This window comes from Melozone crissalis, unplaced genomic scaffold, assembly GCF_028551555.1.
Source record: "Melozone crissalis strain CALT ecotype California unplaced genomic scaffold, PUWL_Pcris_2 ptg000018l_1, whole genome shotgun sequence".
NCBI lineage: Eukaryota > Metazoa > Chordata > Aves > Passeriformes > Passerellidae > Melozone > Melozone crissalis.
In genome coordinates this window covers 45,823,077-45,849,126 of record NW_026535796.1, presented here as the reverse complement: position 1 = coordinate 45,849,126, position 26,050 = coordinate 45,823,077, and the positions used below count along the sequence as shown (strand labels likewise).

The following is a 26,050-nucleotide window of genomic DNA, read 5'->3' as shown; positions in this document are numbered from 1 at the left end:
TTCTCAGGATATAACTGGTTGGAAGGGGCCTTACAAGCAGATCCTTTAGTTAGGATCCAGCATTATAGCTAATGAATACTCTTTACATTTGGAGGCTATGTGCCACTTTTTCAAAAACAAACACTCCATTTGGGTTATTGATTTTAAAAACAACCACTCACCCTGCTTCTCATCAGCCCACAACACATATAGCAAATTCACGTGCCCAAAGGTTGCCTTTATTTCCATTTTACACCACCTACTACTCTAACTGATAATGGCAGGAACAACAACATAATATAATTAAAATCACATAAACTTCTACTTATATGAAGACACTTGGCTTGGTTACCTCTCAGACTGTATGAGTTTTCATTTTTTGATTGAGAGAGGAAGGGAAGATATTGAGTCTGAGCTCTAAGGTTACTAAAGACACAATTGCTGAAATTGCTATTCCTCATCAACCTAAGCCAGCCTTGTTGCAGGCTGCTTCAGGCCCCTTCCTGCACTCCTTTCTGTTTTACATTTGAAAATATTTTGCCCTCATTTGCTTAGTGGTCATCAGACCCACAGCTGAGCTGGTGTAGCTCCCTAAGCCAACAGAAAGCCACTTCATTGTCAGGTTAGTTTTCTGCTAACCCAGACTGTGTTCCATGGCAGTCCAGGCTGAGCTAAACCTACAGGAGCTACTGCTGCAATCCCCTCTCTTCTGAGGCTCAGGTGCCCAAGTGTCTGAAATTTCTGTACAAGGGTTGTGCAGCTGCATGGCTGAACCAGATTAGGAAACTGAGCACAGTTAAAATGAGAAAAGGGTGAGTTTGAGCCATGTTGATTCCATTATCTGGCCCACCAGACAGACACCCAAAAAAGGGACAGGAATAAACATGACTTGCTTTTTCTGGTATGAGCAATATAATTTACTTTTCCCCCTCCTCCAATTATAACCTACACTAAACTTACTGTTCTCATAAATGATGTCAGGCTATAAGAAAATGGGGGTCTCATCACAACCCGGAACAGTGAATTACTCAAAGACAGTAACTTTGTTTTAGAGAAGGAAAGGTACTGGACAGTACACATTCTGGAGGAGAACCTGCAGCAATAAGAAGGATATGGGCTTCTCCTTCTAGGTTCTGACTAAATCCAAGGACAGCCAAGAAGAGATTCTTCAGGGAAACAGGTAGTAAACACCATGTTAATACTTGGCTATCAAAAGAAATACAGAGATAAGAAAAAAATACTTACCTGGATAAATGAAAGGGATATGAACTGTCATGCAGCTTCCTTGAAAAATTCCCAAAACTCAAGCACAGGAAAAGGCAATTCCTCATTGAAAAATTTATAGTATTCACTCCTTCTAGTACAGCAAAATTTGGTTAAAGAGGAATTGGTAAATGTCTGTGACTGGATTTCCTGTCTCTATCTGGATTTCCTAATATTTGCACAGTCACTGTAGCACACAGGTTCAACAGTGCCAAGTTTTCCTTCAATCAATCTTGTATACTCAAGAATTTTTGTGAGTGGGGACAGGGAGAAAAGCCAGTAGATATTGGTTGAGTTTAGAAAGCTGTATAAGACCATTACCTTAAAAGAAACCTGTTTTAAAAATAGCATTGGTACAAAAAAGTAATTCCTAGGGTAGATAGCAGAAGCTCATTTCAAATACTGGCACGCTACTTTAATCAAGCCCTGTGCAAAATCCACCAAAACAACACCAAACTCACTGATGTCTGTGGCCTTATTACATTGGTCACACATACCACTTTTAAGAAATAAAGTGTAAAAATAACATTTAAAGAGTAAAAATTTGAGACCAGGCTAGTTAACCAACAACCACTGATTGATATTCAAGTGTAAAAATTCAATGTTTGATCTCTAGAGGTCTTAAGAAGAAGGAAGTTCAGTGCAGCAGCAAAAATGTGAAGGTCTGAGTATAATGAGGATCTATGCAATGGAACAAAATGTTCCTTTTGTGAATGAGAGCATAATAAAAGGCATTTTAAGAGAGATCTAAATTGAATTCAGATACAGGTTAGAATCTAGAAAATAAGACAATACCACATTTTAAATCCTATTTTTATGGATTCTATCCAAACTTCAGTGGAAACAAGTTGGGTAGGCAATGCTGCCAGTGACAGATGTAGTGCATTCTTCTAACACTTTCAGCTGCTGACTAATGAGTAGGTGTTTGATAGGGCAGTTGAAATGAAAAATGGCTCATTAATCCAAGCCTATGATTTCATGTAACACTAGCTGAAGGAAAAGAATTCACACACTCAAGCAAAGTATTTTTCCTCTACAACCTTCTTTTTTTGGTAGTTCTTCATTCATTAGGTATCATGTTTCTTAATCTTTAAAATGCTACTACATAGCAATTCAGACTGGATAATTTCTAAATATTTAAATATTAATTACTTTATAACCACTGATAGATCGTATGTTCCTGTATGAACACCAAACGATGTCAGCTTTTGGTTTAAGAAATGTATATGCGTACCACAGACATTTTAATGATTATTTTAAACATCTACAAGAAAAATCAGTACAGGAAAGTGTTTAGGCAGTACTGATAATGCTTTTAAGGTCAAAGTTCAAGGACAAAGTTGCTAAAGTACAGGACAAAGAGCCCCCCCCAGTTCCTTCACATGATACAATACATACATCCACTGACAATGCACACATTCAACCATACTCATATAGGAAAGAACAAGCTTCTGCAGTATTTTCCATTATGGACTTTTTGTTTCAATATATTAATTACAACATTGGGCTGTCAAAAAAATGTATAAAAGCACAAACACAGTCAGGACCAGAAAAACAGCATTCAGCACACTCAGTTACTCCACTATAGGTCACATATGAAGGAGAGGAGAATGATCTGTCTCACAAAACTGCATTCACTGATATTTTCTATGAGAATTAATTTGTTTTGCCTCAGTGTCTTGCCTTTTAAATGAATTATGTATTAGGCGAAATGATATTTTATAGCAGCATTATCTTGTTTAATCTACCATCTCACTTTGCATAAAATACTTTTATCTAAACAGGAATGCTACCACCTTGCAGCTGGACACAGTTCCTGAATTGCCATGCATGTACATAAGAAGTACAATTAAACTGCAAAGCCAAAGTACTGCATATTTGTCCTCTAATAAATTACAAGTGGCAGGAATAGGTTTCTGCAATGAAAATGATCTTAAACCTTGAGATCTCCAATTTCAGCAGCTTATATGAAAATTGCTCCTCAAAACCCCAAAGCAGCCCATTAGTGCCACGATTCTCACAAATTCACTTATATTGCACACATCCAGTCAGTCTGAAAACAGAAGCTAGTTTTAAATGAACAAGTAACAGACTCTGCTTAAGTTTAAATGTATTCCAATAAGAGTTTGTAGAAACTATCAACATATATGGTTGAATTTCTCTGCAGTACTGAGAACAAAACTTGACTTGCTTTCTCATTTACTTGATATCAGTTTTGCTTACTTATTGGTACTCTGTGCTTGAGAAAAACACACAATAATTTTACATTTCTGACTTCTTGAGCAATTCTCACTTTTTCCTCCTTCCTCATGGTTTCAACAGTTTTATCATCAAAATTTGGTACAATTGTTTTTTTAGGTATCAGACTCAAACTGAAATCACCTCTTCTGCAGCTTTGATTCATGAGACTTTAATATTTTACAGATGATGAAAACAGAGCTATCTCCTAGACAGCCATTTACAACTTAAAAACATTAGGAAAGCTTTAATAATGCTTGCCTCCCTATCAGAGTCCTGTATCACAGGCAGACAAGTTGAGACACCACCCTGATGTTCTTTTACACAGAACAGAGTCAGAATTTGGCAGAGCTCTGAAGTCTCTGCTTGAAGAAAAACAAGAACCATGCTCTCTGCATGAAAAGTGCTCAGAAAAATGACCTGTCATGTTCCTTTCTTTTCCACCCCCCCACTTTTATTGAGTAGGGTTTTTTTGCATTGTTTTTGGGTTTTTCAAATAGATATGACTAATAGTACTTCTGATGTTGAAACCATGCTAAAGCAGAAACTGACATCATCAGAAGATCAAAACCAGGACTGATCAAAATGTGTGGTAAGATCTTAAACAACAAATACCAGAATCTGTTTAATCCTATCACATGCAGATATCCTACATTAAAAAACCAATTCTATACTTCTCAGCAATAAAAGTCACTACACATTCCTCAGCTGTCAATGTAGCTTATTTCTTCCTACCTTCATAAAAACATTTATAAGAATATTGTATCCACATGTTTGAGATCACAAGTCCAACTCCAAGGGGTAAATAGTAACTTTTAAAATAAATTGAGAACTGTATTTGAAAATAAAAGCTGATGTCCAATCTCTGTTGTATCTAACATTGCTCACCTTTATCTGAAAGAACCTCCCAAACAAAACCAACAAAAAACTTCAATCCCAAATGCACAAACTGAATCATGACACTGCATCCCAAGAGGCCTTTATATGGCTGTGAAAGGATTTTACCCAGCTTTAAAAAAGTATATATGAAATTGCTACCAAAAAAGCATATTTTTGAATCATGCCCAAATTTACATATGCACGACTAACATATGTTCATTGGGAAAGTTTGCAACGTTTGGAATATTAAGTAGTACTGACTTATTTTTTCAAATTTGTTATTCTAGAACTGACAGGGAACATTGCTTTTAATGAGTATTACTGGAAGGTTAAAGTCAGATTTGTGACACAACTGTATTTGACAGTGCATGAAACATTTTATCCTATTTAGGGTGTTTTACACATTATATTTTTAAATTCTCATTGTGACACTTTCTTACATATTGTCATGATTCAGACTGTATCCTTAAAAATCTCAACACTTTGTACAGTCATTTCTCTATTTTACAGTTTACTACATTTACTGTTTACTAAAATTAGCACATTCATGGAAAATAACTTACAAATACATTCACCTGTTTGCACAGTTAGAAATCTCACTTACTATGAAAAAATTACCGGAAATGTAAAAATGAATTCATAAAGCTGAAGTGAGCATGCAAAGAACACAAACTCTCTTCACTGTTTCAGTGCTGAACTGTGCACAACCTTGGATATGCTACTTTTTAAATATATTTACATAATAATATTGAACACTTACACTGTTTATTTCACAGAGAACACATTTTTAAAGTTTTAAACAATTTTAACTATTTATGTAATTCTAATATTTTGTATTTAATATACTGATTTTAACATATCCTAAATCACTAACTGCTTCCTTAGGAAACTAAAAATTAAGAAACTGGTATGTTTCTGAAGGCTGAAGCACCCTTTGCCATTTATATTTGATATAAACAAAGCATTAGTCTGCAAGCTTTCAAATCACAATAAAATAAAAAAAACCACATCTTTAGGTCCAGTGTAATTTGTTTCTCAATTAACAATTTAAAACAATAATCAATTTTCTGTAACTTAAGTACCTGTACTACCAATGTTAGCAAACAAATGGAACTGGATAAGCAGAAATCAACAAAGCACAAATTTTCTGGCACAGTTTTTTGGTTTTTTTTTTTTGGTGAAAATAGGTAAGATCTTTTCAAGATGTGTGGCACTGTTCTGATAGCACTTCTCCAGAGATACTTTAGGTTGTCTGTGGGCAGACAAGCTACCTGTTCTACCCAACTAAATCAGGCTGCACTGCACTGTGCTGCAGGGAGCATAACTAGTTTGCAGCTTTGCTAATGTGTGGATCTTGATGTTCCACAAACCAATTACATCAGAGACTTCTCTTTTCTGCATTCAGCTCTCTTCTTAAAATCTCTTAACTCATAATCTATTTCCCTTTCTTTGTGCATTATCTGAGCTATCCTGCTCCTCCATTTCCTGGATAATCTGAAGGTGCATAACATAAGTCCCAAGTTGCTCCAATGAACACAAATCATACCACTCTAATACCAGTCACCAGGGCAAATATGCTGGAATTTCCAGAAGCTTATCATCAGCACTTTGGTATAACACCCAAGAGAAAGTTTGCAGCATGCCTGAAGATCAAAAAGCTATTTCTTAAATAAGAAATCTTGATGAAAAGCCACCTTGGCAGCTCCTCCTTTCCCTTCCACTATTTCAAGTGATTTGCTGACCTCATCTCCAGACCTGTGGCACAGAAGAAAGGTGGTTATCCCACCAATACCACAGGTCATTTAGATCTTACCAGTTACAAGCTTCCACATATCTCATATGGACTTTAAAGTATGCAAAGACAACCCCATTCTGTATTTTGTGCTTAAAATACCGTCTCATGTAAAGTACCTCACACCACACAGTAGTCCGTGCAACATTTGTAATACACACCTCTTGCTCTACTACAGACAAAAGAAAGGTTCCCCAGGCACTGTAGCCATAGAAATGCAGCCACCTGTTATGAGTAACAGGAGTTTGAAAGCTGGTTAAGTGCAGCTAACCTGAAGGAACACTGTGTTCTTCCCAGCACTTCACAGAAGTCAAACCTGTCTTAATCATTTCAGTCCTTTAAATTATAGCCTGCCAGTCCAATTTAACTCCTGTCCAGACAGAGACATTAAACAACACACAAAGATATCCAAAAAGAAAGTTTCCCAGATTCACTTGACCCACTAAATGCACATTAAGTCAAGTATCTCTGTATCTTTTAGAGGAACAGCGTGACTGGCCAACAGTATCCTCAGCAACGCCAGCAGGCTGGAATTACATCAGGAGTAAGCACATGCAGGGAGCACAGCCATTATGCAGACATCTGGTGTGAGCCAGGAGATTGGGTACAGCTTGGTAACAAAGCTATTACTGCTTTGACTAGTGAAAGGTGGCAATTACTACCCCTCAGTGGATCAACAACTGCACCAGTGCTCCATAACAAAGTCTGGCCCTTGACAACCTGGGGACGTACACACACCACCAGGGAGAAGCTCAAGATCTTTTCATTCCTTTCACCTGAGCGTGGGGGAGTGAGTGATTGCAGACTCAAGGCAATTACAATGCACAATACTCCTACCATTTCTTCACAAATAGGTACACTGTGTCAAAAAGTGCTAGAATGCTCTGAGAAAATACCTCAGACAGTTTATAAGAATTTTCTTTTTTTCTTACTCTTCCCTCCTCCAACTACAAGCAACATTCTTCTGCACTTCACTGGCCTACTGGTTTAAACTGCAACAGAGCCAAGGCAGAAACAGATCTTAAACTTCACCTTCACTACTGTAGGATGGGTTAGTTCTCCCCTGTCCTATCTGCACTCATTTTCCCCATTTCCAGCTCTCTGTCCTTACTGCTTGTAATTGCATGCTCAGTTCTGGTATCCCTGAGCTGCAGTCCAAGGCACTACTAGAACCACTTTATTTAAAATATGACCAAGAAACAAATTATATTCTTTTTGTCTGAGTCTTTGAACAAAAGGTTCTGTATGCATAACTTCTTATAAAAATCACTAATTTAATTCAGTATCTTTTGCTCATGTCACTCATGCCCTGGTTGTCACAGCTTGTGCATGAACCTTCTATGTCAGTTCAAAAGACAGAACTTATTATTCATAATCTGTGGTGCTAAATAGTCTTATTAAAAATTTAATTCATATATTGAAATGAAGTTTCAATGAAGCAGTAGTTTAGTCTTGAAATATATTAAACAGCATCTTGTATATAGGCTGCTAAATTAATATGATGGACAGTATTTTAGATTCTTTTTGTAAATACAGTATCTGTGTAAAGAGAAAAATCTTACAATCTCATTTGATCTGAATGAAATGCAGTGTAATTCAGACAGGCTGAGAAGCAGAGTTTACTTTCAAGAATCACTAATTTATTATATTAAGAAAATGATGAATGGAGGAAAGAATACAATAATTTTCCCAATAATTTCACATTGCCTACACCAGTACTACTCAACATTTCAGTGATCTATTAGGCTTTCACTGGCAATCTTGAACTCTTGAACACTGTAAAGCAGTACACACTGTTTTTTTTTTGTTTCAAAACTGCCTTTTTCTTGTTTCCTCTAAATAAGCCTTCAGGTCAAATAAAGATTATAAAAGCTGGGTTAGTAAGAGAAGACCCATCAACTATCATCATCTTTTTGTCACAGATGGAAGTAAATATAAATCTAAGAGATAAAAAAAGCCTTAAAATCAACAAAGGAAAAATTCATATGCACTAAAAAGGCACCACTCTGCCTGACCCATGCTCAGGAAAACCAGACCCATACACAGTGATAGACCAGATCTTCTAACAGTATCAAGAGAAATTTTAGCACAAATGAAGCAAGGTTTGAGCACACTGCTCTGAGGACAGATGCCTAATATTTTGCAAAGAGATCCCAAATAGTCTGCTTTTATGTGAGATGAGTGAATATGCTGTCACACAGACATTGCCTATACTGACTGCCAAGAAGGCAACATACTGGAAATCCTCAAGTGGAGATCAAACAAAAGAAAAAACCACCCAGTGCAAGTATGTGCAGTTTGCAGATGTGCATACTTGATGTATCATGTATGCTGTCCAGATATTAGAAGTATGACAGCTGAGGTGCTTCTCAATCTCATGCCCAAACTTCCCCACAAGAGTAATTCCATTTTGGAAAGACATACCTTTTAAAGCTGGCAGCTTTTGAAGCTCCCTGTTATTGCTAACATTAAACCTTGAAGAACTCTGACGCTTTTCCTTCTTCACTACAGTCTGTGGTGCTGGTACTTTGATTTTAGATAGTTGTGCTGGGGGAGGAGCACTATTTGATTTTTTGTTTGACACCTGTTTAAAAAGAAATTAAAGTAGTTAATTACAGCTGAACTTAGAAATAAAAATCTTCACAGAAATAACTGAAAATGAATATGCTTTTAATGAAAGTATTGTATCCCTCATCCTCTGAATGTATTGCCACCTATTCTGCTCATCTTTTCAGCATTTATTTCTGTACCACAGCCCTCATACAGATGGGAATAGATCACCTTGATATATGCAGTAGCCCATTTATTTGAAGTTACCAGACAAGTGAAAAGATATTTTCAAATAATGTAGTTCCTCAGCTACTCTCACCTCTCCCCATGTGAGAAGTCCAGGTCTCCTAGCTATTTAAGTTCATCTTCACAGGGACCAGAGAAACTTGTCTGTTTACAGCAGGTGAACCTTTCACTGCCTATTCATCCTGTGCCTTGCTGACAGAGTCCTAAGCTTGGCCAGGGCAGTCAGGCTTTGATACAAAGTTAAAGGTGTGAGTCTTACTATTGCAGTAGCTTTAACACCTTCAAAAACATGGTTTACTGCCTACTCAAAGCAAGCTGCTCTTACTGTAATAATTCTTATTAGATTGTCACTCTACCTCTGTATGAAGTTTATAACATAAATCCAGAAATATGGTTCCCACTACAGGTTTTCAGTTTGTTGTTATTCCACTGACTACACTTGCTCTCTCTCAAGCTGAATAAAATGCATCATTAACAAAAGCCTGTCAGAACTTGTGGTGCTGCCTTTCTCATTCCTTTTTTTTTTTTTTTTTTGAAAGAGGAAAAGCAGGTTTAAAGGAGGCAATAGTTAACTTTCAAAATATGAATAATTTCATGACATTTATTACTAGAATGATAAAACATCTAGGAGTGATCTAAGCTAAAAATAAAGGAACAGCTGACAAGGACCTCTTGCTGCAATATTGTAATTCATTTTGCAGGCCCTTAATTTGCTCTAGAAGCTTCTCAAATTTGCAAACTAGAAGCACATACATCTTAAAATATACCTTGGCACTTCTTCCTTACAGGAAAACCACATTCTTCTCAGAAAGTGCCCACAAGATAAGCAATAGGGAAAAAAATCAGATGGGAATGGGATTCATGATGGAAATCAAGTTGTAACACTGGTACTTTGGCAGTTTGACTTGATTTAATCAGAATTTTCTTAAGTGTTATAGGCATGAAAGCAGCTTCAGTCCTGCATGGAATAACATCTGTGGCCTTTTCATAGAGATAGTGCTAAACCAAGGGAAACCAATTTTCTTCCAATGTTCTAAAAAGTATTTCCAGAAAAGCTTATTCATCAACAATTTGCATAGTTTTGTAGTGTATACATTTAGTGTGCATGGAAATGTTACCATACATAAATGTCTACCTTTTGAGTCTCCAAGACTCAAAAAGTAACTCAAAGTAATTTAATTCCAGTTTTGTTCTAGTAGTATGACTGGGAAAGAATATATACTTCAAGAATAGATTAACAATTGTATTATATTATACACACAGCACAATATATCAAGGATGACTGAGAGCAAAATTTAGGTTTCATTCCATATAAGGTGACCATTTTTCAAATTTAATATTATAAAAGCAAAACCCCTTATACAGCCTTATAGAACAAATAAAGGGAGACAGTACAGTGAATATTATAAGTCACAGTTACCAAAAACACTCTAGAACTTGTTCCAGTAAAAATGGAATGCATCAGCAAATTGAAAGAATTTATGTACAAGTAATACCTGTTACATTGCATTTTTCAGACTATTTCACTTTTCAATCTCAGACACTAAATGCTTGAAAAAGCTTATGCTGAAATGCAAGTGATCTGCAAGGTAATTTCTATCCATTAATTGAAATTTTAAAAAGCATTACAAACAAAAATATTAATAGACTAAACTAAAAGAAAAACAGCACTAAGAATTAGGAAGCAATAACTTACTGAATATTAAGCAATAAATGCTAATTAAGATGCATCATAAACATTTTTACTGCACAGGATTCTGTACTTTCAATATTGGTTTTGAGCCTAATGGTGTTTTTCTGAACTGGCTACTTTCCACTGCCACCTGTATTTTTTCATTACTTAGAACAGGAAAAGCCATTTTCCTGTTTCCTCTATTTTCCAAACAAATTCTCATTTCAAATTAACAGGTGCTGTCATGTGTCTGCACACATGCACACACCTCAGGGAAGCAAGAATTCTAAATTGCAGAAAAATTCTAAAATTAGCCAGAAGTGGTTACTTAAGAGGATGGGTAACATTTCTGACTAGGACTGTTGAAAGAAAGCATTTTTTTGTTGCTATGGCAACTTCCCATCTAGAAGTGATGACTCCCGAGTAATTCTAGTCCTGAATCACTGGACCATTTATCCATCAGATTTCCTCCTCCTTCCTACACATCAAGCATGATCACCCCTGCTTTTCAGTCATGCTCCAGTCAGCCAGCACATGCCAGAAAGCTGCCAGAATCATTTCTAAAGCATGATTTCAGTGCCAGGCAGCTGTTCCAAATGACCTCTGCAACTGGCACTATGGTGCTACCAGGGAAGAGCTCCAGGAGCTTGTCCTCCAGGGCTTGCAGCAACATTGGATAGAAGGGCACCCAGAAAGTGAGTTAAGTCAAGCCACAAAGCTCAGCAATTTTAATCACATCTCTTTAAAAAAGGCAAACAAATTCAGACTAACAATTGTGTATTCATCTGGTAAAGATTTCAAGGTAACACACTTTCTTTGAGAGTACAGAGATTTTGAGTTCAGATGGAAGAGCCAAGCTCAGCTTCCTCCTCCCAGGAACAAACCAAACTACCACAGACACCACAGCTCCCAGGAGTAAGTGCTGGACACTGCCACAGCAGTGAACAGTTCAATGTATTTGACACCAGAACAGTCAGGCTACAGACACCTTTTTACCAATTCTCTTTCTATGACCAAAAGAAGCAATACCTATTCTTGCCCTTGTTCTGGCAACAACTCCTTCCTACCCAAATGTTTGTATGGACAGACACATTCAATTCTAAAAGTTCTGATAAACATCTAAAAATGTGCACAAACTGCTCTGAAAAATGTCACACTGAGAATGTTTCTTCAAATCATGATTAAAACACAACCCTCAGGTTTTCTGATCAATTTATTTCTGAAAAGCTAGAGCTTTATATACATACTTCAATGAACATTAAGACAATCAGCTTAAGTGTGATTTTATCTTTTAAATTCTGATGTTAACAATTGAAGATATACAGCTGATGATCCTCAGTGGCCATGACTAAGCTTAAAATTAATTCAGTAGAGTGAAAGGTGGGGAGGAGAGAAGGTTTTTTGCCAGTCACAGCAGTTCCAAGGCAGAGAGCCCTTGCATCCCTTGAATCCCGCACCAGGCAGGATGTGGTATTTTCCTTTTCTTAACATCACACCTTTGAGCAAAGTTGGATCTTTCACTCTTCTGACATTATACAGGGAGGTAAAGATAAGAACACAACACTAAGTTTGCAACCAGGGAAAGAAAGACATGAGTAGAGCAAGCACATCTACAGTTACAGCCAGTTTTTCTTTTTAAGTTAAACTGATCATCATCAAGTATCCCACAATGCAACTTTTGCTTCTGGACAACTATCTGAGACACAAGAGAGAGTATGGTGGGACCTGGGAGGAGGATCCAGCCTGCATGCTGTGTACATCAAGCAGTCTTTCAGGAGAACCCATTCTTTCCTTTCTGACAGTCTCCCAGAAATGCTATTCAAGCTACCTTGACAAACAAGGGCAACCAGAAGAACTCTGTCTGACCTTACCTTTCAAAGCACAGTAACTGAATTAGACCAAAGGACACAAAGCCTTCTGATCCACAAAATCAAAAGCCAAACCAAGCCAAGCCTGGAGTGAAGTCAATTCTATAATGATGCAGCAAGCTTGCATACTGCTTTCTAAGATATAAGAGCAGAGTGAGGATTTGAAAATGACAGTAAAATCATCTTGATGCATCTGTCATTAAAATACTTAGAAAACTGGATGGCTTACTAGTGACAAAATCAGATCTCCTAAGCACAAGGCAATAGAGATCCTCTGCCTGAGAAAACACAGTGCTGGGCAGCATGCTATATGGTGTTTCTTTACACAGATCACTCTAAGACTAATATACACATTTCTACCTTCTAATAAGTATCATCACTGAATTTAAGTTTATATCAGTGTGCACACCATTCCACAATGGCAACAGCAAAACCTTGAGAAAAAGCTCTGGACAATGGAAATCTGGTAGGTGAACCCTGTACCAATTCACACATGATTAAGGTTCCCTCTGAAATACAAGCACACAGAGCAAAACGCACAGAACACTTTAAAAGAATAATCAGTCTGAATCTGAAACAGAAGGAAAATGCTTATTTTAATGCAGAATTAATCCCTTCCCTCTTCTCCTTTTGGTAGAGTAAGTAGCCTCCATGGACTTATTTTTCATTAAGATAAAGAGAGGTCTGATCTACAGCACCCAGAAGAGCTTGTTTCTTGCCAAGGCAGCCTCAGAAAATGCTATGAAAGCATTCTGGATTACATCTAAAACATGTTTAAAATGAAACTGAAATACAGGTTACTGAAACTAAACACAGATCATTACAAAACATGAAAGGGACATTAACAACTTGATTTTCAAAACTGTATGAGGGCCCAGTATGTAACCAAAATAATTTGGCTAACAGGTTGAGGCTTAATACATAATCAATGTAATTAGGCTGAGAAACTGAATTTAATTTAATCTCTTGAGATGACAACTGAAATCAAAGATCAAGGAGTCAAAATGGGTGGAGAGCAGCTAAAGAGCCTTCCATGTAGTCTTTTCCCTTCTGCAGTAGGGAAAAATCTCTGAACACTCCAGGAATTCTTGAACACTACCACAGAGCTCTCTCCTTGGCAGATCTTCATTTACTGGTTTGGGGTGGGAACAAGGACAGATAGTATCTGGTATATGGCCCAGCTGTCATCAGCCTGGTAAATATATCCACACCATACCTACAGGAAGTGGGCTGGTGACATCAGCAGCTGAGACCAAGGCAAGTTGTTCAAGACAACACTAGCAGGAGAGCAGTATGTGTCACCTGATTTCAAGTCTGTGTTGTTACCAGCAGCAATTCAACATGACTTCTGAGAGGATAACATCAGAATTAACTCTTTTTACTAATGGTTTTAAAGATAAGGCCTGACAGAGCTTTCAGACAGTCTGCAGTAATTCTAGCACATGCATGTGCTGGCAGAGTTTATTATGGAACAAGTAGATATGATTTTTAACATCAATATTTTCAATCAGAGAATCAGTACAAACAATACAAAGCTTGATAGGGAATACACTGGGTACATAAAAGGGAACACTGATCCATAAACAACACAATTAAAAACAGCAGGGAAACAACAAGTTTGCAGGGTACCATTTTGGACAGCAGATGTTTCTGAAGTTATTTGTTGAAGATTCTTGCTACTATGCCATTATTGTTCACCAGTTTTACCACCACAAGCCAGTCTGGACAGACTTCTTAGGGAGGAGTCTCTGGAGAGGCAGCTTACGGTGCTGAAGACTCTGGGTGGTTTCACACAGATGGCAATTTAGATGTCTATTGTTTTTCCTCAACAAAATCATTTGCCAGAATGATACCTGGATTGGCTGCTAGAATGATCTTTGCAGCTGCCTTTCTAGCAAATATGCTTATTATTGTTAAACACTCTCAGTAGTTGAGATTACTGCTGGAGATTACTATCCAGTCTACCTCAGCATTACTTACTATGTTTTAATTACAGCAAGAGCTGCATCCTAAAGCTTTGAGTATCCATGCTGTTCTAATGATAAGCAAAAAGATTAACTTTTCAACGTGACAGTAATGCCAAACTCTGTATTTTAGCACTCACAGATTTATGCTGTAGTACTTGTTTAACAACTATGATTTTGCATTTACATACAGCAGTGCTATGCTGGCTGCTCTCAATGTCTGCCTATGGAGTTGCATTAGTGCTCTGCCAGAGACAGCATGGAGTCTGCTCAGTTGTGTCAGTGCCTGGGATGTTTCTTACAAGCACCAAAGGCCATCTGGGCCTCTTTGCTGTGGAGCCCACAACAAACTTTATACTGTCACAAACCACTTCAGAAGTCTGATCCACAACTTGCTGAAGCTTTCCTGCTTTTCTTGCTGCTGTTTATTTTTCACAACACAAAGCATTGCTTGTATTTCCTGTTAGCTGCTTATACACAGGACTCAAATTTTATCTTCTAAAGAATTGTATCATCACAGCTTTGTGTAACAGACCAGACTTGCAACACACCAAACCAATCCCATGTTTCAGCTCAGTGTGCTGCATCCTTGACATTAATAGACTGTAATTTTACATTCACAATTAAGTATCAGTAGCATAAGGCTTGTTTTCCATTTGCTTCTTGTAAATTTAATTTTGCTTTAACTAATATACTCCAGGAACAAGCTGACATTTGATTCCCTTTAGTCAGAGCTCAGATCTTCAGCCCAAGGTTGCAGAGTAGTGGCAAAGATGAGAGGATGCCCAGGCTCAGAATCAAGTGGATGGACACTGCTTTGTTTTTGCTGAAACACCACCATCAGTGAGCACCTGGTACTTCACAAAAAGCAGCAAAGCAACACTTGGTTCATAATGTATCTTCTATCACAAAACTTCAAGGCAAGAAATGTCCTCAGGAAAAAAAAATAAACTGCTACCTGCAACCACCAGTTAGCTGATTAAATAAGATTTAAACCAGATAATGTCCTAAGTATTATTTCAAAGCATTTATACAAACACAGGGATGAAGAATCTGGATAAAGGATGGCCTGGCTTCAATTACTTTACTTATTGATTTTCATTATAATTTCTCTCTGATGAGCCTGAAGCATCCTTTTACTTTACAAAACCCCAAACCAACAAAAACTACCCTTGTTCTTTTTAGATATATGTATGTACATACACATATGCACACATATATATGTAAGGTTCCCACATTTGAAGGAAATCACACACTAACACATTTGCTTTAGGCACCAACTCCTATACACCACTGTAAATTTTAATTATATACAGCTACTGATGAGCTAAGGCAACTGCACATGTTGCTTTACCACTGAGGTCCATATTTTTGTGCTCCCTGATCTATTCATAGAAGCTTCTCACTTCACACAGTCATACTGAAATCTTTTTTTACTTTGCCTCCTGCCCACCAATTTGGTATTTGTATTAGATGCTCTTTGAGAGAGTTGAAGTCCATGACAAGTAATCTGGTCTTTTGGAAGGTGTCCCTCACCATGGCAGGTTGGAACTAGATAATCTTGTGGGTCTCTTCCAACCAGACCATTCTATGATTCTATGAATAATAACTGTAACTGCTTCTACAGAATTGTTACACCAAATCATTTCATCTTTGGCTCTCATATGCTTTTATTCTACATGTTGCTGAAATACTTGTCAGTATTTCAGACTGCTAAATTGAGAAGTGATGAGGAAGTATATAAAAGTCACTATAAATGTGTAGCAAATTATAATATTCGGCAGTCATCTTTTAAGAAGCATATTCAGGAATAGGCCAGGATTTTTTTCCTAGCTTTTGGCTGGTTGGTTTCTGTAAATGGCCCTCTAAGCCTGTTGTAGGGAAGGACACACCAACAAAAAACCCCAAAGCCTATACCATTCCACTTCTAGAATGACAAATTTATTCTGTTTTCAAATGAAATTGAGGGGGGGAAAATGCACACAAGGTATGTTTGTAGTCTGTGAACATATGGGTAGATTCAACAGCTACCTGTTTTTCTCACTGTATTCTCTAAGAGATAACTACATTAATAATTCTGTATTACATGTGTTAATGTACATCTGAGTACTCTCTGAGTGCTAGGCCTTAATTCTTACAAAAAAGTTTAAGAGAAGCAATTTGAAACAAAGGATGAAAAGGATATTTTCAGTTTACAAAATGCTGGTATCCATTTTTGAAAGTCCCTTTGTTCCTTTTGATTAGAACAGCCTTCACCTTCATTGCTGTGCTGCTTCCATTCAGAAATGATTCTGAGAGCTTAGAAACACCATTAGGAAGCAGAGGATAGCAAGTACTAAACCACACACTGTTCTCACACCTCATATGTTACACAAGCAGTTGTCAGCCTTGTGTAAGAAGTAGAAGGACATAAGATCCTGTTTTCAGAAGTGTCCCATTTTAGGTAACAAAATACTTGTATACAGCAGTGTTTGGTACACTTTAATAACACCACTAATTTTAGAAGCATAATGTTAAAGTTACATAACAAACACCATTAAGGTAACTCCACTATTCGGTATTAAGGTGCCTTTGCTTAGAAGACAGAAGGAAATTCCAGTTGCCAAAATCAAAATGCCAAGATGTCAATAAAAATTGGAAATAGGAAAATTACAGAAGTTAAAGACAAACAAAAAGTTTTGTAGATGCTCTAAGAATAACACATGGCATCTCTTAACTCAGTAAATAGCTGAGGGTATATACACTCAAGTAGGTGTATACACTCAAGTATTTTTTAATGGTTATATCAATCCATTAAAATAATCTCTCTAGGAAAGAAAATCAGAACTTCAAGATATGATCAAAACTTAGTTTTCAAATTAATTTCTTAAAGAACTTGGCACACCAATTTAAAACTAAACAAGCCCACTCCAAAGCCCACAGACTTTATTTTGTATCCATTATAACTGATTCAGGAGAAAATCCACCCCAACTTCATACACAGTTTTGGTTTAAGATCCTGTTTTGCTAATGTTATGAGTAAAATCCCAAACTAATAGCCCTGGAAAGCTATATAATGGGTCTAACATGGTCTATTTATAGTCATTCCATGATTCAAACTCGAGAGGACAAGTTGTTTGAAATTTCAATTTTATTTCATAATATATCTCTTCTTCCAAATGCAAGACCACCAGTTTTAAATCACCTTTATCTGCTACTGCATGGGAGTGGCTCATGAAAGCACTGGCCCTGCAGCCTGTCCAGCTGGGGCTCACCACTGAAGAGAAGAGCCAGGGCCCAGCTGGGGTTGTTATGACATGAAGACGCCCGTCAGTGCTAAATGTATCTCTTTGTTGAGGACAACAGTTTCTACCAAGAACAAGTAAAGAACAATCTTACACCTCAAAGATGGTGAATGGCATGTATCCAAACTGCAGTGCTACTGAGTTACAGAAACTGCCCAAATGGCATGAGGGTTGGGATGCCATGCAGAGGGGCCTGGACGAGCTTGAGAAATGAGCCCATGTGAATCTCATGCACTTTAACAAGACCAAGTGCTGGTGCTGCACCAAGGTCCAGGCAACTCTGGTGTCCATCCTGGCTGGGGATGAAGAGATGGAGAGCAGCCCTGCTGGGAAGGCTTTGGGGTGCTGGTGGATGAGAGGCTGCACATGACCCAGCCACGGGCACTGGCAGCCCAGAAACCACCCGTGTGTGGGGCTGCATCCACAGCACCGTGGGCAGCAGGGCAGGGAGGGAGGGGATTCTGCCCCTCTGCTCTGCTGAGACCCCACCTGGAACACCACATCCAGCTGTGTGGGCCTCAGCACAGGAAGGACATGGAGCTGCTGGAGCAAGTGCAGAGGCAGATCACAAAGATGATCACAGGGATGGAGCACCTCTGCTAGGAGAAAGACTGAGAGGATTGGGTTTGTTCAGCCTGGAGAAGAAAGGCTTTGGGGTGACCTAACTGCAGCCTTCCAGTACCTGAAGGGCACCTACAAGAAAGATGCAGAAACTTTTTACAAGGGCATGTAGGGACAGGAGAAGGGAGAATGGCTTTAAACTGAGAGTAAGTTTAGATTAAATATCAGGAAGAAATTCTTTACTGTGAGAGTGGTAAGGCACTGGAAGAGTTTCCCCTGAGAAGTTGTGGATGCTCCACCCCTGGAAGTGTTCAAGGCTAGGCTGGATGGAAGTGTGAGCAACCTGGTCTAGTGGAAGGTGTTCCTGCCCATGGCAGAGGGACTGGGACTAGATGGACTTGAAGGTCTCTTCCAACACAACCCATCCCTGTCTGTGATTCTACAACTGAACAACAATAACAGAAATTACCTAAATGATGGATGGATTTATTCACATAAGTGGATAAATACCTACCTGTGACAAGAAGGTATTTCAAGAAATTATTTATGAGCAGTCCTAATACATGTTAACAAGGAAGACAAACAATTGCAGAACTTTGTCCCCTCCCCAATCCCCAAACTTCAATCTCCTCTGCATTGGTGCCTAAATGAACTGCCAGATTAGTGCTTACTTGTGCCAAGGCTTTCAAATATAACTTAAAAAAATTCTGAAGTAGAAAATTCTAGTCTCAAACTGGACACTGTGTAACAGTCCCCATCTTCAAGATCAGGTATGTTTGTTTCTCAGGGTAAATAGCACAACAATGAAAATCACAAACAGTAAACATGAGAAAAATAAGCAGCATATATAGAGAATATCCACTCAACATTCTAAGTAACTTCAGCTGATCACAGAAACGTGTTAACACAAAACAGTGCTGGATTTATTGCTTTTGTCTATTCCTTGCCTTCCTTTAAATGTTAGGATACTTCCACATGTGATCTCAGCTTAAAAAGCCATGCAAAAAACATCAACACTGCTTCTACTACCCATTCCTTTTGCAACTTCCTACCTTTAATGGAAGTGACAATCCTTTGTGCTCATATAGTCAGGAATTATTTAAAGAAGTAGTGAGAATACTGACAGCCTTTCCCCACCATGTGCTGGCTAATAGAGGAAAGGTGATCATGGAAAACTGGAGAGCCACCTCTGGAGGTTCTTTCAGAGGGATGAAAATCATTACTTGTGCTGAAGTGTTTTGAAGATGCAAACAGAGATTTCTATAATTTTTTGGAAAATCTATTAACTGAAAAGTATTACCACTATGCTAAGAAGCTTAAGAAATTAACTTCTAAATTAAAAAGGCCTCAAAAAGCAGGGAAGAAAAACTTCTGAAAACAAAGCCTTACAAAATTTTGCACTGGAACCCATTACAGTAATACACCTACTGAAAAGTGATGGCTGTGGGACAGTGGCAGGATAGAAGCATGGATCAGCACCTAAAAGACTTTAAATTATTTTTAAAATTGGTCTCAGCAGTGATTACAGTCTAACATCAGCAACATATGCTATCAATAGATCCATTTCTTGCACAGTAAGAAAAATGGCTAATACAATTTGCATTTTATTACACTGTGATTTACCTACATTAAAAAGAAGAAAAAAAACCACAACAAAATACCTTTAAAGTAGAAAGAACCAACAAGGACAGCACGTGGAAACAAGATAATACATACACAGAGAGAGGCTTCTCAAAACCACATTAGTTTTCCGTTTGCTTTTCTGCATGGCAGAAGAATGAGTTATAATTTCTGTTTTCATTTGCTGATAGTCACCAAACCAATACTTTCTCAAACAACAAAAATAGTCTTTGCCTTCTACAGACTACTCAGCATCTGGATTGAAAATAAAAACAAATTAAATTTAGAAATTTCATGCCAGTTTAGGCCAGTCCAGCTAGACACAGAAGAAGCCATCACTCCCAGTCACCTAGTTTTATACCAGACTATTGTCATCTATGAAAGGCCACCAGCTACTTCTGACCCTTCCATCCCCCAGTGAATCACAGTTGTGAATTAATTGTCCTGAACTGTTCCAGTGACTGGTGAAAAGAGCAAGTTTTACCACCTACTCTCTCACAGACAAAAAAAGTCAGAAATAAAGAGTATGTAGGGTTAGAATTTTAACTTCCTTCCTCCGTGGTAGTATTTGAAAACCACTGCTAAAGTACTGCACTTGAATTATTTTAGGTGTTAGGTTAGGTTTTTCTAGAGATACAAAAAGGTCATGTTTTTTAAGTCATTAACTATGACCCAGTCACCTTTTCTAAACAAGACTGTCCATAAATTACTGCTGCCTCCACTCAAAAGGAGACCTCCACACCCCTGTGACAAAACAAAACTCTACAACTCTGCAACAAAGCTTATCCAGCAGATAACCAATTTATTGAAAAGCCAGTTAGATCACAGGGCATATGTCCACAAGGTACCAATGGAATGGCCAATTACTACATCCAGGTGGATTTAATTCTCAGTATCAGTTTTTGGTGCAAGTCTAGTTTTTGGGCACTGGTAAACAAAGGCCCTAAGAATTTATCAGAGCAGAGACACTACTCCCATAGAGGGGAAAAACATTACACAACAGACTAAGTCTTTGTTCACAACCTGAGGACACTAGTATGCTGGACTAACTGATGAAATAGGAGGTTATACTTACAGGAATAGATTTAAGTGTTCTGGCAACTATTTAGTCTAATTTATTAGGATTTACTAACAGGTTACAAAATAAGCTTCAACAGGAGCTCAATCATATTAGCCTTTTTCTTAAGTGTTCAATAAATGAGCAACATGCAACTGGAAACTGGAGTAATGGCATTGGGTACAGAAGGACAAGGTGCCCTCACCTCATACAGACTGTGCATTTCTGGTACCTCTGTCACAAAAGGAAATGGAAACAAGAGAAGGACAATCAAAGTAACAGGAGTCCTCCTATGTAGGGGACATTAAGCAGGATTTTAGGGGAAAAAACCCTAAATACAAAATACATATTAAATATATATAAATGTCAATTACATAATTAATAATTTAATACTAATTTTACACAACTTCCAGTTAAACAACCTTCTAAACCACATACTGGCTTAAAGGAAAGTATACCAGGATGAAAGATGCTACATAAACATTACTCTGATTCTCTCTCCTCAAGCATCAGCAGTTGACCACACAGCAGTTCAGAAGGGAGGTCCCTGCTACTTCACATGTAGCAATGCTTCTTTAGAGTAAACACACTCAGCCAATGCAAAAACCATCAGCTTCAGTGATTTTCACCCTCTTTTAGCATGGGCATTCTGGACCTGGTATATCAGGAATCATTTCAATCCCTTTTCAAACTTGCTGTACAGCTTCCATCAACTGAAACCTCATTTCTCTGACTGCAAGACAGGAAAAACACATGCTCATTTTTGTAAATACTAAGATCTGTTTTACTTTTTTTATCTATAGAAGTTCAAGGCATCATGAATTTAGTTAAGTGCTATAAAAGTATCTATAAATAAAGTATTTGTGGGATGCTGCTGCTTGTGTTGTCCCTGTTCTTTGAACAGCAGGCAGTTTCTAGTCTTTACAATCTGCCATTTGCATTAAATGCATATGCATTAAATGCATTTTGAGAAACAAAAAGCTGAAATGAACCACCATATTTCCAAACCTACTCATAGTCTAGGAGAGGATTTTTTAAAAGCCATATTAAAACATATGTAGAACAACACATGACAACAACCTTTTTCAAAGAGAAAGGAAACCTAAAAATGCATTAACAGGATGCTCCTGAATATTTCTGTACTTACCAACCTTCACCATGTTAATAAATAGCCTCCTTTCTGCTCATACAAGCATCAACTAACATCCAGCAGGATTACAGCCAGCCACGTTAGAATGCAAAGTCTACATTACTATTTTGTGTGCAATTACTCCATTAATTAAGATAATGAGTCAACCACTGAGGTGTTCAAAATTGTATGGAGACTAAATAATGCCCACTGGGAATGACAACCATACTTCATGTGCCAGTCACATTCCCAGTTCCTCTCCCATTCTGCCCCTGCTCACATATGGTCAAGTATCCTGGACAAGTAATCTGTACTTTTCATTGGGAATTCTACCTGGATGGACAAAGGAAACAGTGTATGAACAGTAAAACATTCTGCAATTGAGATTCATCTCTCTCACATTTCAAGTTTAAACCCCAAAAATCTAGATCTGCAAAGACAGGAAGAAATGACAAAGAAACCCACATACACATTTTTGGCTACCATACACAGCTCCTCATTTATTATCTTGAGGAGCTTTACACTCAATCCTGAAGTACCAAGAGGGAATAAGAAAATTAGTCTTGGTCTCAGAAACTTGTCATTCAGAAGCCTGAGAAAATAAGTAGTCAACAAATGTACTCCAAAGATGGTGATAATAATGAGTCTTACAACTACACAGGAATTAAAATTATGGCCAAGTGATACTCTCTTTATTATCATAGCAATATACTGCAAAGACAGAACACATCACAATGAAGTACATCTATTTACACCACTATGAACATCTACACTGATACATTTCCCACTTCATTCTACAAGCTCCCCTGGTAGCTGAGATCCTTTCTAGTAGCTAGCTTCCCTCCATCAAAACTCAATCACTCTTACAGGAATTTACCAAAATACTTTTACACACAAATTACAAGTTTTAATGATCTTCTTGATTTATGACAGTAGCATGAATCACTCTGCACAACAGACAAATGAGAACTCATTGAGCTGCATACAATAAATAGTCCAATCCACCTACCCCTACCAGTCATTTCAGGACAGCAAAAACAGTAAAGCTGGATGAGTGTTTTGTTCTCAAACATTATCTTTCAGTACCAAGAATTGTTCAGAGGCTGAAATACATAACTTTTCAAAATATCATTTTACATTTCAACTACTAAGAACATTTTAAAGGAAATTTCAGGAAATTAACGTAAATGGTGGATTTCCAAATCAAACAAAACTACTAATTCTGAGTTGCTGGATGAACGTGTGCAAGGGAGTAAATAATGATTTAATTGTCCCTTTTCAAGTTGCTGTGCCTTGCTAGTGGGCAAACGAGAGAGAAATGCAGGAGGAGAAAAAAAATCAACAGAATAATTAGCCAAAACTGGCACACTTCATCATATACCTATAAAAAGGAACTACACAACACAACAGCTGGCAGCCTTTGATTATGCCTAAGGTCTCCTGACAATAAACCAGGCTACTGACACTACACTGACACGCCAGCATCGACAGTTTGAGAGAAGAGACCTCTGGGAATTACAGAGAATTCTAAAAACGACATTGAGCAACAAGAAGAGAAGCCCAAAAACTCACAATAAAAGCAGAAAATAAGACAGATGTACATCTCATAACCAAAAAAGGGAATACATGAGTATTTAAGACCGTAGCAAGCAAATATTTATTTACTCTAAATAAAACTGACTTCCTTAAAAGCATCATCCTATATCTTACCAAATACCAGGGCAGTAGTTCCAGACTCATTTCCCTCAAAACTACCATCATGTCAAAATTACAATGTAAAAAACCTTAAAGCACTTTTTAGAAGTTTTACAAATGACTGTGAAAAATACTATGGTTTTTAGTAATATTTACCTCATGTTCTTGGTTATCTTGTCCATCTTTGCCACTTTTTCCACTCTTAACTGATTTTGCAGGTTCCTTAAAAAAAAAGTTTGCAGTTTCAGTTTTTTTTTTTTTTAAAGGAGATCTAGACAGATTCTCAAGTCAAGGAATCAGGCTTTTTTAGACATTTGCTAAAAGTAATAAAATTAGCAGAATAAAAATTATACAATTTAACTGGAAGATAATAATATTGAACTGTAAATCTCCACAAAGCCACTTTAATAATTTTTTATCGGTAGAAAGACTTTGGAGTTTTATTTATGCCTCAAAATTCACCTATAAAGATAAGCTTTCACATAGGTAAGCAGGCAGGGACAAAGAATGCAAATGATTTGAACCATGTCTGAGAAAATACTTAGTTTTACTACCTTGCTGTCTTTGGTTTTTTGGTTCAGAAATATTTATATTTAGCTTAGATTTGAAACTAGCATCAGTATAGCACACGTTTTACACTTTATTATTTTGTCTACTCTAGGGGCTAGAAAGTCTACTGTTAGAAGTAGGCCCACAACTCAATTTTCTGCATCACAGCATTGTACTTACCTTGAATCCTTCACCCATTTCTGAAATTTGTTACTCTCAGAAAAGTGAAAAAAGTTTCAATGTTTCTAACATCGAAAGTGCCAAGGATATTGGGAAAATTCAAAGCAATCAACTCCCAAAAACCTCAACATTCAACCTCCCTACACCCAATTTTAAAATGACGTTGACAAACTAAAAGCTAAACAGAAGCGGTCGAGAGGGACAGCAGCTGGCAGAGGAGGACAGCACACTTCACTGTTTCTGACTTCCACTCACGGCTAATTGCCTATCACACAAAATAAAGTGCAATCCAGCTAACTTCCTGCCGGGTTTACAAGTTTTCTGCCATCATTACTTGTGCAAGCCCCTTTCGTAGCCGCCAGACAAATCACTCCCCGGAGCCTGAGGCAAAGCGGGGCCAAAGCTCGGTTCATTCTATTGTCAGGAGAAGGAGCTGAAAGCCTCCGAGGGGCGATCAGTGCTCCTTGAATACTTATGGAGATCCCAAAAGCGCAACCCCCACCGCAGCCAGAGCTACGCAGCAGCCAAACTTCCCAGGACGGGGCCCGGGCAGGCAGCCGTGGGCACGGACGCCCCCAGCTTGCCATGGAAATAATCCCTTCCCCCTCCCCAACGCCCCCGGGCCAGCCCCGAGCGAGAGCCCCGCTCCGCCTCAGCCAGCCCGGGCTGAGCACACGTTTCCCATCCCCTCCCTCCAGCACTCCCCCGCACGCCAAACCCACGGCCGCCCTCCACCGACTCCCTCCCTCCGACGGCCGCCGGCGAGACGGTACCAGGACCCCGCCTCGGCACCCCCGGCCTAGGCCCCGCCGGGAGCTGCCCCCTCCCCGGCACCCGGGGGAGGCCGGCACTCCGCAGCGAGGGCGGGAGGGACGGAGCCGCCCTCACCCGGGGCTGCCCCTCGCGCGGCTCTCCCAGCGCCTGGGAACGGGCGCCGCTCGCCGCTGCCGCCCCCCACCCCAGGCCCCTCCTCCCCGCGGGGCCTGCACCCCAGAGCCTCCCCGCGGGGCTCGGCCTCTCCCGATCGCCCCCCTGACTCACTTTCTCCTTCTTGTTTTTATTCGGCATGGCCGCGGAGGCGCAGCCCCCGCCGGCCCCGCTTCGCTCCGCGCCGCGCCCGCCCCGCGCTGCCGCTCCCCCGCTCCGCGGCGGCCTTGGTGCTCCCCCTTCCTCCCCCGCCCGCGGGGAGCGGGCGCTGCCCGCCCATTGGCTGCGCGCGTCACGTGGGCCGCAGCTCGCGCTCGTCACCGAGCGGGCGGTGCTGGCGGCGCCTCCGCCCCCGGCGCTCTCCCGGCGGGGTCGGGGCTCTCCCGACGGCTCCGGGGCTCTCCCGGCGGCATCGGAGCGCTCCTGGCCGCTCCAGGGCTCTCTTGGCGGGATCGGGGCTCTCCCGACGGCTCCCCCGCTCCGCCCGGGCTCCGGCCGCGCCTCGGGGTGTTCCCGCAGGCTGAGCGGGGCAGCGGGACGGGCTGAGGTGCCCTCAGGGCCCCGAGGCTCCGGCGGGCTCGTCCTGTGGCGGCCCGT

General features: G+C 39.2%; 1 protein-coding gene across 2 annotated transcripts in view; it reads right to left on the bottom strand.

Moving 5' to 3' along the window:
• PPP2R5C (protein phosphatase 2 regulatory subunit B'gamma) overlaps positions 1 to 25,618 on the bottom strand; it is a 71,232-nt gene extending 45,614 nt beyond the window's left edge. The window contains exons 1-3 of one of the 2 annotated variants that reach the window (XM_054275247.1): positions 25,568 to 25,618; positions 23,954 to 24,019; positions 8,576 to 8,735 (exon numbers count right to left, since the gene is read on the bottom strand). In XM_054275247.1, coding sequence (XP_054131222.1) covers positions 8,576 to 8,735; positions 23,954 to 24,019; positions 25,568 to 25,594 — 253 coding nt within the window. In that variant the 5' untranslated portion in view covers positions 25,595 to 25,618. Of the gene's footprint in view, positions 1 to 8,575; positions 8,736 to 23,953; positions 24,020 to 25,567 lie in introns of those variants that run through there. The other variant, XM_054275250.1, reaches the window with a different exon arrangement.
• Between the last annotated feature and the right edge of the window lie 432 nt (positions 25,619 to 26,050).